Below are 14,063 nucleotides of genomic sequence, written 5' to 3' on the forward strand. Positions count from 1 at the left end.
CGTCTGTGCAGGACTCTCACCAGCCTAAGTAATTGTTCTCAAGTTTATTTTATTGTGAGTTTTCTCCCTCATCTAACTTTAATTTACTGCTCTGTTCTGGTACATGCGCAGGCAGTTTCGGTCCCGTCCACCTTGGTTTTGATTGCCTTCGTTTGATGGGAGCTGTGGTTTGTGGTTTCATCCCTGGCTTCACATTAAGAACATTGGGAACAATATCATCAAGACCAATAAAAATGAAATACGAATCAATTTCTCTTAACGTGATTTAAACCAGGACTCCTGGCAAAAAAAATACAAACGAGGAACAATCACTGCAACGTACTAAAACAGTTATATCCCAATTACATGAAAGTAAATGGGCCTGAAAATCGTTTGACTCCAGTGTTATAGCTTATAATGCTAAATTAAACATGATTTTATTTCAGACGTAATCCTACTTTGTGGTTTTTTTAGCCTTAACCCTATAAAGCCTGAACCATGAAATAATTGCCAAAAAATTCAAATTTTTTAAAACTGGAGTTTTGTTTTTATTGAACCTGCTGACAAATAATAATAATATTTTTTTTTTAAATCAAATCAATTTGCTTATATGAATTCTGATCTGTATCATATTTGATGTGTCGGGTCTTTTTTATGCAAATTTGTTACTCACTTTTTGTTTTTCTTGAACTAACAAAAACATATAAAACCTCATATTTTTAGCCTATAAGACTTTTACTTTCCTTTTAACATTTTCCTCAAACATGCAAAATATTTTTTTTCCATATAACACAACATCATACATCTGGTATTTTTGTGCAATTTGTTGCTCAGTTTGTTGATCTTCAACACATGAAACAGCTCAAAAAAATAGAATATCATGAAAAAGTTCAATATTTTTTGTCAGTCATTTCAGAAAGTGAAACTCATACATTATATAGATTCATTACACATAGAGTGAAATATTTTACGTCCTATTTTGGAAACTTTATGTATTTCCTTGGTATTTTGTGTCTCTTTTGGTAATTTTGTGTCTTTTTTTGTCATTTTTTGGTCATTTTATGGGTCTTTTTGGTCATTTTATGTATTTTCTTGGTAACAAAGGACGATAAATCCATTTATTCTCAGCCATTTTATAGATTACAGGTACATCTAAAAAAATTAGAATATCATGAAAAAGTTCAATATTTTTTGTCATACATTATATAGATTCATTACGTGTAGAGTGAAATATTTCAAGCCTGTTTTTCTTCTAATTTTGATGATTCTGGCTTAGAGATAATGAAAACACAAAACTTAGTGTCTCAGAAAATTAGAATATTGTGAAAAGTTATTAACGGCGTATTAATGCAGTAATTCATGCAAAAGGAGACCTAACTTTAGGTAATTTTGTGTCTTTTCTTGGTCATTTTGCATCCTTTTTTGGTAATTCCATGTATTTCCTTGGTATTTTGTTTCTTTTTTTGGTCATTTTGTTTCTTTTTTTGGTCATTATGTTTCTTTTTTTGTGTCTTTTTGGTCATTTTATGTATTTTCTTGGTTATGTTGTGTCTCTTTTGGTAATTTTGTGTATTTTCTACTTGGCTCTTTATTCCAGGCGGTGAGAACAGCATGGGTAAGGCAGGCAAGGCTCTGGCCAACAAAGAGATGGTGTCTGCCGCCAGACGCATCACCACTCTGGAGATGAAGGAGCTGAACGAGAGGCAGCGAGCCGAGCACGCCCACAAGATGTACGAACACGTGAGGAACTCTCTCAAGCAAGTGGAGGAACGTAACGTAGAGCTGGAGGCCAAGTTCGCAGAGGTACGAGGCCAAAGAAAATGACTGGGCTGTTTTCTGTCAGACACAGAGGGAAAAGGCTGCTTGGTTCAGACACACAGGACACACAGAGCCTGCTTCATTTCTCTATTTCTCAACATTCTGGTTCATGACCCCTGAAAGCAGCAATGTCTGTGCTAGATTCCCACCAGTTTTTCTACCAGTAATTGTTCTATATTTAAAGATAAAAAAAAGTCCTACTAAGCAATATTCTAGAACGCAGCAGCTCGGCTTCTTACAGGTTTAACAGACGACATCACATCAACCTGATTTTAGCTTCTTTGCACTAGTTCCCTGTTGATTTTAAGATTTTACTGATCACATTTAACCCATTTAGGCCTAAAACGCCTGGAAAAAATGCCTGTAAAACCTCTGGGCCATTTTAAAAGAACCCCCTAAAACCTGAAGATTTTCTTAGTAATTTTATGTCTTTTTTTGGTAATTCTGTGTCTTTTTTAAAAATAATTTAATGTCTTTTTTTGGTAATTATCTGTCTTTTTTTAAGTAATTCTGTGTCTTGTCTTTTTTTAGTCATTTTGTGTCTTTTTTGTCTTTTTTTTTAGTCATTTTGTGTCTTTATTTTAGTCATTTTGTGTCTTTTTTTAGTCATTTTGTGTCTTTTTTGGTCATTTTGTGTCTTTTTTTAGTCATATAGTGTCTTTTTTTAGTCATATTGTGTCTTTTTCTTGGTCATTTTGTGTCTTTTTGTGTCTTTTTTTTGTCATTTTGTGTGCGACACACACACAGACGCTTCTTGCTTTAATAGATAGATGCTTTCTATCCCACTTCTCCTTTTTTCTTCTTCACTTTTACCTTTTATTTTCTGTGCATCAGAGAATGTCTTGTAGTTGTTCCTGCTCTGTCTCTTATTGTTTTTCTTTTAATTTAATAACTGTTTTTAGCCTTATAGCATCATTCTCCTTGTAATTAACTGCTCTCTGTCGAAGCACTTTGTAAGCTGCTGTTTTTAAAAGGTGCTATATAAATAATATCATCTCTGTTTTTCCTCAGCTGACCAAGATGAATGCGGAGGCCCAGCGGGTGGAGCGCGAGCTGAGAGACGAGCTGGCCGACAGCATCAGTAAAGCGGCGAGCGACGCCGACAGATCGAGGATCTCTGAGCTGGAGAAGGCCGAGGCCGAGCTCCGCCTCGAGGTTTCTAAGTACGTTTGATTACGTGCAGGCCTGAGAACGATCCTTTCTGCTCTCATCATGAAATGTTTTGTTAAAGATTACATCTACAATCCTAGAATAACTTCTCAACACGAGTGAATAAACATAAATGTTTTTAAGGTCACAGCAGAGCAATCAGGGTCAATCAAACTGTTGTGCCATTAATTCAAAATACAGTCATGGAAAAAATGATAAGACCACCCTTGTTTTCTTCAATTTCTTGTTCATTTTAATGCCTGGTACAACTAAAGGTCCATTTGTTTGGACAAATATAATGATAACAACAGAAATCAGCTGATAAGAGTTTAATTTAAGAGCTGATATCTAGACATTTGCTATGTTTTTCTTGATAATAACCAAAATCATTATCAAGAAAACCATGAAAAATGTCTAGATATCAGCTCTTAAATTAAACTCTATGGAGCTATTTTTGCCAATTGCGGCCCTCGTGACGATATTTTGTGGCCCCCACCTTGATATGAAAGTTTAATGTGAGTTTTATATGAATGGCACTTTACTGTGTTGTGTGTGGAAGGTCCCTTTAATTACTTTTTTTTGTAATTTTTTGTCATTTTTAAATAATTTTGTGTCTTTTTAAATTAATTTAGTCTTTTGTGTGTTTTTTTTTGTTGTAATTTTGTGTATTTTTTTGGTGATTTTATGTCTTTTTTGGGTCATTTTGTGACTTTTTTAAAATAATTGTGTGTCTTTTTTGGTAATTCTGTGTCTTTTTTTGGTCATTTTGTGTCTTTTTAAGTCATTTTGTTTTTTTCTGTCATTTTGTGTCTTTTTTAGTAATTTTGTGTGTTTTTTGGGTCATTTTGATACTGCCTCCTGTGGCCACCAGGTAATTTGAGTACCAGGCATTAAAATGAAGAAGAAACTAAAGAAAACAATAGTCTAATCATTTTTTTTCCATGACTGCACTTCTCTGTCATGCATGAGAATTCCTGTGCTTTTCTTTTATTTAATAATCACTAGTATTGTTGATAATAACATGCTTCTGCTTCTCTTTCTTCTATATCATTTGCATAAAGAATGTAATCTACTTATTGTTTTTTACAGGCTTCAGGAGGTGTCTGATGTGGCGATGATGCAGGCGTCGGCTCTGCAGGCCAGACAGCAGAACAGAGAGAAGGAAGTAGAAGCTTTGAGGAGACAAATCCTGGACTACCAGGTAACTACAGGTTACTTTCATTACCCCAGTTCTCTGAGTAGCATGAGTGAGATGTCTCACTATGGGAATCACAGACTGTATGTAAATAATGGACGTAGTCACCGTGATGTCACCCATTGGTTTGTGGCCCATTGGAACCATCGAGTTCAGCGTTACTGAATCACATTTAGTAATTAAATCACATTTTATGTTGGACTAAAGGACTAAAAGAAGACCCATAATGACCAAAAAAGACACAAAATTACTAAAAAAAGACACAAAATGACCAAAAACAGACACAAAATGACCAAAAAAAGACACAAAATGACCAAAAAAGACACAAAATGAGAATACAAAATGACCAAAAAACAACAACAAACAAACAGAAGAAGACACAAAATTACAAAAAACCCCACAAATGACCAGAAAAAACACAAAAAGAATTAAAAAATGGACAAAATAGCCCAAGACTCCATAGAGTTAAGTGTTCCTTCCTTGTCTATGCTTTACACACATAACAATAAACTAAATCGATACTTTTGAAAATGAGTATCGTATCCGGATACAACGTTTTAGTATCGATACTTTTTTGAGTAACGATACTTTTGACAACCCTAGTCCTCACAGTGTCTCCTCTCTCCTCAGTCCCAGTCGGATGAGAAGGCCCTCGTGGCGAAGCTTCACCAGCACATCGTGGCTCTGCAGCTCAGCGAGTCGGCTTCTTTGTCCAAGCTGGAGGCGGCCTCCTCCCACATCCAGCAGCTGGAGGCCTTCAAGCTGCGCGCCGAGCAGCGACTGGACGCCAGCGAGCACACTCTGTTCCTCGCCCGCCAGGAGGGCAGGAACCGCTCTAAGCATCTGCGGCAGACCATCCAGGCGCTGCGGAGGCAGTTTGCGGGAGCGCTGCCTCTTCCCCAGCAGGAGAAGTTCTCCGTGGCCATGCTGAGCCTCCAGGAGAACAGAGCCAGAGCCCAGGAGGAGAAGAAGAAGGCGGAGGAGGAGAGGAGGAGGGCGGAGGGCCGGGCAGAGGAGCTGGAGCTGAGACTACGAGGACTGGAGGAGCTCATCTCCACACTGAAGGATGTGAAAGGGGCCCAGAAGGTACAGTTGAAACCAGAAGTTTACATACGCTATATAAAAAGACACATATGCTTTTTTTCCTCAATGTCTGACATGAAATCAGACAATCACTTTTCCTGTTTTAGGTCCGTTAGGATTACCAAAATTATTTCTAGGATGAACCAGACTTGTGCAAGTCCACAATTCTCTTCCTGATATTTTGGTTAATTTCTTTTGACTTTCCCATGATGTCACACAAAGAAGCAGTGTGTTTCAGGTGTGCCATAAAATACATCCACAGGTGTGTCTCGAATTAACTCTAATGTTGTCAATAAACCTATCAGAAGCTTCCAAAGGCATGACAGCATCATCTGGGCTTTCCCAAATTGTTTCAAGGCATACTAATGTTAGTGTATGTAAACTTCTGACTTTGAAGAAAGTAATACAAAATTGTCTAAAAAAAAATCCTTCTCTCATTATTCTGGCATTTAGTAAATAGAAATAATTTTGGTAATCCTAACGGACCTAAAACAGGAAAAGTGACTGTCTTATTTCATGTCAGACAGTGAGAAAAAAAGCATATGTGTCTTTTTATATAGTGTATGTAAACTTCTGGTTTCAACTGTAAGTCTGATTTTCTTTTCTTTTTTAAATAGATTTTATTGATTTCTATCAAAACAAAAACATAAACAACATACAAGTTGTCTCCATATTCACAAAGATATTACGACAGATAGGAAAATAAACCACCATCCAAACCAAAATGACTTACGACTAAACCTCACTCAAAAAAAAAAAAATAGCAAGAAAGGCAGCAATAAAAGAAAAGGAATCTTATCACAAATAGTAGAAAACACACTGATCTTTTTGCTTGTGGCCACTCCTCTGTAACACGTCCAACAGGTGACTGAGTGGCACAAGAAGATGGAGGAAGCTCGTCTGCAGGAGCTGAGGAAAGGCAGGGAGCTGGTGGTCCAGAAGGAGGAGATCAGGTATCTGAAGAAGCTGGTGGAGGAGCAGGAGAGAACCATCTGCTCGCTGGAAGAGGATATCGTGCAGCAGAACACGGTGAGAGAAAAACCTCTTGGATCCTTATATACAGACGCTCCAAAATTAGCTGATTTGACACAAAAATTCACACAATTGTGTTTAAAATGAATGAACAAACATCTGCGGCCGTGAGTCAATCAGCCAATGAGCTGAGAATTAAGTTTGAGTTATTTTTATGATCGACAGGAACTCTCTTTTCGTCCTTTCAAATAAAAGCCAATAACCAATGAGCTGAGAATTAAGTTGGATAAAGCTACAGTTTGCAAACTGAAAGTTACAATAACAATTATAAAACACACAGGAATGCAAGAGTATTAAATTGAGCAAAGCTAGCTTACTGTAACAAACCTTGTTAGCACGAATTCCTGAGTTTAATTTGATCCAAAATGTATTTAAACACATTTAAATATGAAGATTAGTGTGGAAACTAACCTCATGTCTCTTCAGAGGCTAAAAATAAAACATTGAACCCCTTGACGTTTTCTTTACAGTTTAATATCACTTGAGTTAGTTTAACAATCGACAGGAAGTCTCTTTCCGTCCTTTCAAAATAAAAGCGTCCATGATCAAAACAGGCTTTTGCATAGTACTGTATAAATACATTTTATTTTGCGCATGTATGCATGCAGCTATTAATTGATTAATTAAGAAGAGAAAAGTGTCTTCTTTGAACTTGTTAAGAAGCTTTTAGGTAGAGAAGTGTGTCTGTAGTATCGTAATGCTCAAAATAAATGCAGATAATAAAGCAGAAAGCTCTTCTCTGTGCCACGTGAAGCTTCGAGAAGAACGCCAGCTGGCGTACGATCAGCGAGAGGTGGAGCTGGAGCGCCAGCTGGACCAGTACGAGAAGCACCAGACTGAACTTCTGAGCAGCTCTGAAAAGGTAAAAAACTATGGTTTACAGTGTAAAAGGTGATTTTTCAGAAACAGACAGGTGTTCCAGCTTTCCATGTTTGTTTGTTTTCAGTATGAAGACGGTGCAGGAGCCTTACCAGACCCCAGTCTGCCTCTCGCCCATCAGCTGGAGTTCGCTTTGGGTAAAATCAGAGAACATGTCCGCACCATCCTGGACACACAGGCCACCTGCAAGAGTCTGGATGAGGTTTGTTGTCAGTCCCTCTTCATAGGCCTGCCACCATAATTACTATCTCGACTTATCGTTCGGTATATAAAAATGGACACGATAGTTTTTTTTTTCTGGACTCAATATATTGTCGTTTACATGCATGACTTTTTTTGCTTTACGAAATAATAATGTAAAAATTGCAGCAACTACAAAATCCAACTCAAAACCAAAGCAGACAGCAGTAAGTTCACTTACCGAATTTAAACATAAAACCAAAGCAGGCGGTCTGCTTTCACTGTGACACAGTATAGCCTTGTATTTCTTCATTGTGTTGAATAGTGAAGACACTAATAATAGAAATTATAAGTTTACTTGATAAGAAAAATTATTATCTAGATAGTCATTCAGTAAAAAAGTGAGATAAAATTACATTAAGACTAAAATATAACATTACGTTATAATATTAAGTCTAAAATACGCAAAATCTTTGAATAGAGTTAAACACTTTTAAATACACTACACTACACTTAGTTACTGTACTCTGTTTTTGAATTTCTATTAGAACAGAAACTACATTTTTAGGGTCAAAGATCAAATATATAAATAATAATAAATTATATATATTGTCCTAAAAAATGTGTTATCTCTCTCTGTCTCTCTGTCTGTCTCTCTCTCTCGTGTAACATTTGTTATCATTGTGTTATCATGTAAATGGAGAAAGGGTAATATCGACTTCTACATTACATTACATGTCATTTAGCAGACGCTTTTGTCCAAAGCGACTTACAATAAGTGCATTCAACCTGATGGTAGTAGACATAGACCATAGGAATCAAGTAAGTACATAACTTTAAGAGCTAACTGTCATCACTAAAAGAGTGCTATATGTTTAAGAAGAAAAGAAGAGAAAAGAATAAAAGCTTTTTTTTTTAAATATATATGTTAGGTAAACATGACTTAACCGAGGTAAAGGACTTCAAGAATCGGGCCAAAAAAATCGGCAGCACATATCGGGGATCACTCAAAACTGATGTCAAAATAATCAGTATCGGCCTTAAAAAACGGTACCAGTCGACTTCTAGTTTCTGGGAAAATACATTGTCCTAAAAAAGTGTCATGGTGACAGGCCGACCTCTTCATGCATCAGTATGTCTCATTAATCAGCTGCACAGCGTATCGATTAAACTGAAATTCCTCCACATGCAGAAGTTAAAGGAGAAAGAAGCGGCTCTGTGGAAGGCAGAGCAGAACGTGGTGTCGCGGGACAAAGTGATCAACGAGCTGCGTCTTCGTCTCCCGGCTGCTGCCAGCAGAGAGCGGCTGCTGGCTGACCTCGCCAAGCACGAAGACGGACACGCCAACAACCAGCCGGCGCTCAAACTGGCTCACCAAACCATCAAAGACCTCCAGGGTCGGCTGGACAAGAAGGAGGACCTGCTGAAGAAATACCACAAGCAGCTGGCTCAAGCCAGACAGGTAGGTGTTGGTTTTATTACTCCTGTTTGCCTTTTAAGAAGCTTTTATCTGCCGTTAGTTGCAGCGTCTGCTGGACTTTTATGAACGTCTTGAATCTCCAATGAGAGGGAAAACAGAAGTGTCAGCACTTAGTATTTATTAGCTCGCTCCACATGAATATTCTGGACTTTATCCACTTAAAGTAGTAAAATCTTATGTATGATTTCCTCTTCTTTTTATAAACCTGGCTTAGATATTATGGGCGGTTCCTACTGAGAGTGTTTTTTTAGATTGATTCTTATAAAAGTTTCAGTCCACACTGACCTTCACCTCACACTGACAACTTTTATCCAAAAATGATGGTATAATAATTAAAAATTATGGTATAATAATAATTATATTTAATAATAATTAAATAATTTCAGATCCTGCCTGCAGTATTGGAGGACAAAAAAAACAAGAAATGAAATATAAATATATATATATATATATATATATATATATATACAGGGTTCATATGGGTGCTGCAGTATTGGAGGACTTATTGAAGAAATATATATGTATATGTATATATGTATATGTGTATATATATATATATATATATATATATACATGGTTCATATGGGTGCTTGAAATCCTTGAAAATGCTTTAATTTTAATGTTGTATTTTCCAGGTTTAAAAAGTGCTTTGATTTTGGATAAAGTGCTCGAAAATGCTTGAAATTCTTACTGTATTTCTCTTGCAATCTGACTATAGATAATCACATGTTCAATAAAAAAAAATATAAATTGAATATTGAGATTAGCAAACTGTACTTTTGGTTGTTAAAAGTGTAATACCATCGCTGTCGGTATGGTTGAGTGAAATTACCCTTTTTAGCATCTAAATACTCATCTAAAACATGCAATTTACAACCATTGTAAGGTCCTGGAAAAGCTGAAAATCTGAAAATTGCTTGAATTTGACCACTCAAAAAGTGTATGAACCTTGTATATAGCTACATTCGACCACTGGTCAACGTTAGACGTAGGTATTTGAGCTTGAAACTTGAACCTTGTCTGATTGACTGACTGTGGAGCCAAACACCTAGTTCAGCTGATGTGGGCCCTCCTATAGAAGAAAACATATGGACGCAGTTTTTTCTTAACATGAAGTGGCAACCAGGTTTCAGGTCAACGGGACATTACTTCCAGGTTCGTGTATTAGACACAATGTGTTTCTCTTTTTTTTACAAAACTGCACCTTGTTGATCACAGGACCAGGAGGAGATGATAAAGAGACACCAGGCGGAGCTGAGATTGCTGCATCAGAAGTTGGACTCGCACTCTGACACCAACCTGGACCGCTTCAAACAGACGGCGATGGTACGCATGTTTCCATGTCACGCTTATAAACTGATTTTTCATGCTTTAACCCTCTGGAGTCTCCAAAAGCTCCAAAACATGACTTCTTCATGACATCCAGACTAGAAAACAAAGCAGCGTGGAGCCCTACTGTAAATTTACCTCTAAAGTTCTGGCCCCTCTTATATGTTATATTTGCAACCTTTGTTCACATTTGCAACATTTAAAATTCTTTATTGAGCATGATAGTGTTTTGAAAGTAAAAAAAAAGGTTCAAAATAGCATTTTATGTTGGACTACAGGACTAAAAAAGACACAAAATGACCAAAAAAAAGACACAAAATGACTAAAAAAAGAAATAAAAAGACACAAAATTACTAAAAAGAGACACAAAAAGACACAAAATGACAAAAAAAGACACAAAATGAGATGACAAAATGACAAAAAAAACCCACAGAAGACACAAAATTACTAAAAATAAATAAATAAAAAGACACAAAATGACTAAAAAAAAGACAAAATGACTAAAAAAAGACACAAATTGACCAAAAAAAGACACAAAATGAGACGACAGAATGACCAAAAAAACCCCACAGAAGACACAGAATGACAAAAATATACACAAAATAATTTAAAAAAACACAACAACAGACACAAAATGACCAAAAAAAATACACAAAATGACAAAAAAATACACAAAATGACCAAAAGAAAGACACAAATTGACCAAAAAAACCCACAAAATGAGACGACAGAATGGCAAAACAACCCACAGAAGACACAAATGACTTACAAAGACACAAAAAGACATGAAAAGGATTAAAAAATGGACAAAATAGCCCTTTAAGACTCCATAGAGTTAATAGATCTTTTTTTAGATTTTCTTTTACAAGTGCATAACATCCGAGTCACATTAATATCCATAATTGTCTCTTTTTAATCCCATGTTGTATTTCTAGGCTTCCATCCAGTTGTCCAAATGTAATCAAGATGTTCCTCCGTGAGTGTGTGAGTGCTTTGTTCGCTCTAATTCTCCCTCTCTCACTCTGTCCAGGAGCTGATGAGGAAGCCGGCCATCCGGGTGCCGACCACCAAGCACCTGGAGCGTCTGGCCGAGCTGGAGCACACCGTGGCCGAGCAGGACCTCCTGATCTCCTCCGTCACGGAGAAGCTGAAGCTGGCCACCAGCGAGCTGGAGCGGCAGAAGACCACCGTGGAAACGCTGGCCAAGAAACACGCCGACGAGCTGTCAAAGTGATTATCCCTTTATTTCCCCCAGAGATTATATTAAAACAGAATCAGCATCAGCATGTTTTCTTTATCTGTTGTTTAGGTGAGAAAGAGCATTAACTCTATGGAGTCTGGGGCTATTTTGTTGTTTTTGACTCTTTTTTTCATTCTGCCTGTATATGCATCTTAAATAATGATCACCATGCTGGTGTCATTTTTTTCAGCACAAGCTCACTTGATTAGTATTTTTTTCATTTTGACTTACTGGATCAACATTTTGAAAGACAAAAAAACAAATAATCACACAAAATAAAAAAAAATAAAAAAACATACACAAAATTACAAAAACACAAATAAACACACAAATTACAAAAAACACAAAAAAACAAAAACATACACAAAATTACAAAAAAACACAAATAAACACACAAAAAGCACAATTTTGTTTTTAAAACAAACAAAAAACAAAGAAATCTCACTTTTTTGTTGTTGTTTTTTTTACAAAAAAACACAAGAAAACACACAAAAACACATCAAAAAAATACAAAAAACACATAAAAACACACAGAACACACACATAAAAAACACACAATAAATTACAAAAAAAACACCAAAAAATACACACAAAATACCCCAAAATCACACCAAACCACACAAAAAACAGTAAACACAAAAGATTGCATTTAAAATGTTGAAACGCACACTGCAAAATTTGAAAAATCAATAAAAGTAAAAGTAAAATCATGTTACACTTGGCCGTAGTGATTTTTACTTTTGCTGAAAAAGAGTTGACACACAAAATGAGACATGGAAACTTCTGGAAAAGCCAAACTTTAGAGAAAAGCTGACACCAGGGCTCCATGCTGCTGAAGTTTGGGGCGTTCCGGTGGCTCTCTCTTACCATGTAGCCTGAGTCCTTGTTGCAGTGGACCCGGGTTTGAATCCGGCCTGAGGTCCCTTTGCTGCATGTCTTCCCCTCTGTCTCCTGCTTTCTATCTGTCTCTATCTAAATGCCAAAAAAAAAAAAAAAAGGTTTACGTGAAAAAAGTTGACAAAGAAGAAAACTAAGGACATTTTTTTTACTATAATTTTAGTTAGTTTTGTAACCACAAAATACAGTTTCAGTTAATTATCGTTTTCTTAAAAACTCTCGTTTTTATTTTTATTTCAGTTAACGAAAATGTTTTTTCAATTCTAGTTTTCGTTATTTCGTTTCATTTCATTTCGTTAACTATAATAACCTTGGTCCATATGTTGTGCATCAAAGGGTTGAGGGTATTTTGGTAAATTGTACCCATAAACTGTATGAAAAAAAGTTGACTTGAAGTCACACGTTGGAGTCAAATGTGATATTAATCAGGATTCTTATTTTAGCAAGTAAAAAAAACTAGCTTAAAACAGAATGTATCAACAGAAGAAAATGGTTTATACAATCTGGTGACCATAATGTTACGATTACATTCATGAACTGAAAACAAACTGCTGAAGGCTCAAAGCAAAAACAAAAACATGGACATCACGTCCTCTAAATGAGATCATCATTTAAAACATCACGCTGTAATAAAACAGACTCCAGACTGGTAATTGAGACCATAAACTCATTAGGAAAATATTTACAGAGGTTATAAATCCAGTGCGAAGTCGGGTCATTTTTATGATAGACTTCTATTCAGTTAGACTTTTCATTCTGCCTGTTTATGCAACTTAAATAATGATCACCATGCCATGATCGTATCAAGCACAAGCTCACTTGATTATTGTTTTGTCATTTTGACTTACTGGATGAACATTTTGAAAGACAAAAAACACAAATAAACACACAAAATACAAAAAACACACACAAAAACAAAACATACACAAAATTACAAAAAACACAAATAAACACGCAAAACACACAAAAAACATACACAAAATTACAAAAAACACAAATAAACACACAAAATACAAAAAAAACACACAAAAAACATACACAACATTACAAAATACACAAATAAACACACAAAAAGCACAATTTCTGTTTTTGCAAAAAAAACACATAAGGTTGTTTTTTTTGTTTGTTTTTTTTTACAAAAAACACAACACACCAGAAAAATTACAAAAAACACATAAAAACACAGAACACACACATAAAAAACACAAAAAACACAATAAATTACAAAAAAACATTAAAAAAACACACACAAAATACCCCAAAACCGCACAAAAAAACACTAAACACAAAAGATTGCATTAAAAATGTTGAAACGCACACTGCAAAATTTGAAAAATCTAAGTAAAAGTAAAATCATGTTACTACACTTGGTCCTGGTAATTTTTACTTTTGCTGAGAAAGAGTTGACGCATTAAATGAGACATGGAAACTTCTGGAAAAGCCAAAACTTTAGAGTTCAGCTGACAGCAGTTGGACTTCTTTTTCTGCAGCCCTGTTCGCCCCCTGCTGGCCAGGAGAGAGAACGCAGGTTTCAGCCACTTGTGCATTGACTTTCCTTTCAGGGCCTGGGTCTTGTCCCTTGATTGGACCCCAGATTAACGGGAATAATCAGATATTCAAGTTGTAGGTGTGAAATGCTGAGTGCTAATGTAACTGTAAGCACTTGGCTAATTGGGAACTCATCCAGGATTACTACTAATGTGTGGAAGCTTTAAAGTAATGTGCTTCACATGGAGAGCAGGGGCAACGGGTCCATGTCCGAGTTCATTGCCAGGGTAAAGTTCATACAAGGTACCCTCAAG

General features: G+C 36.1%; 1 protein-coding gene across 3 annotated transcripts in view; it reads left to right on the top strand.

Annotated features, from left to right (window-relative positions):
• The window catches only part of cep290 (centrosomal protein 290), a 93,487-nt gene that overhangs the window by 45,862 nt on the left and 33,562 nt on the right, over window positions 1-14,063 (top strand). For all 3 annotated transcript variants that reach the window (XM_059336110.1, XM_059336111.1, XM_059336112.1), the window contains 10 exons: window positions 1,577-1,782; window positions 2,809-2,960; window positions 4,036-4,147; window positions 4,772-5,227; window positions 6,089-6,253; window positions 7,011-7,118; window positions 7,203-7,337; window positions 8,508-8,777; window positions 10,014-10,121; window positions 11,155-11,354. In XM_059336110.1, coding sequence (XP_059192093.1) covers window positions 1,577-1,782; window positions 2,809-2,960; window positions 4,036-4,147; window positions 4,772-5,227; window positions 6,089-6,253; window positions 7,011-7,118; window positions 7,203-7,337; window positions 8,508-8,777; window positions 10,014-10,121; window positions 11,155-11,354 — 1,912 coding nt within the window. The remainder of the gene's footprint in view (window positions 1-1,576; window positions 1,783-2,808; window positions 2,961-4,035; window positions 4,148-4,771; window positions 5,228-6,088; window positions 6,254-7,010; window positions 7,119-7,202; window positions 7,338-8,507; window positions 8,778-10,013; window positions 10,122-11,154; window positions 11,355-14,063) is intronic.

Source organism: Centropristis striata, chromosome 6 (assembly GCF_030273125.1).
Source record: "Centropristis striata isolate RG_2023a ecotype Rhode Island chromosome 6, C.striata_1.0, whole genome shotgun sequence".
NCBI classification, from domain to species: domain Eukaryota; kingdom Metazoa; phylum Chordata; class Actinopteri; order Perciformes; family Serranidae; genus Centropristis; species Centropristis striata.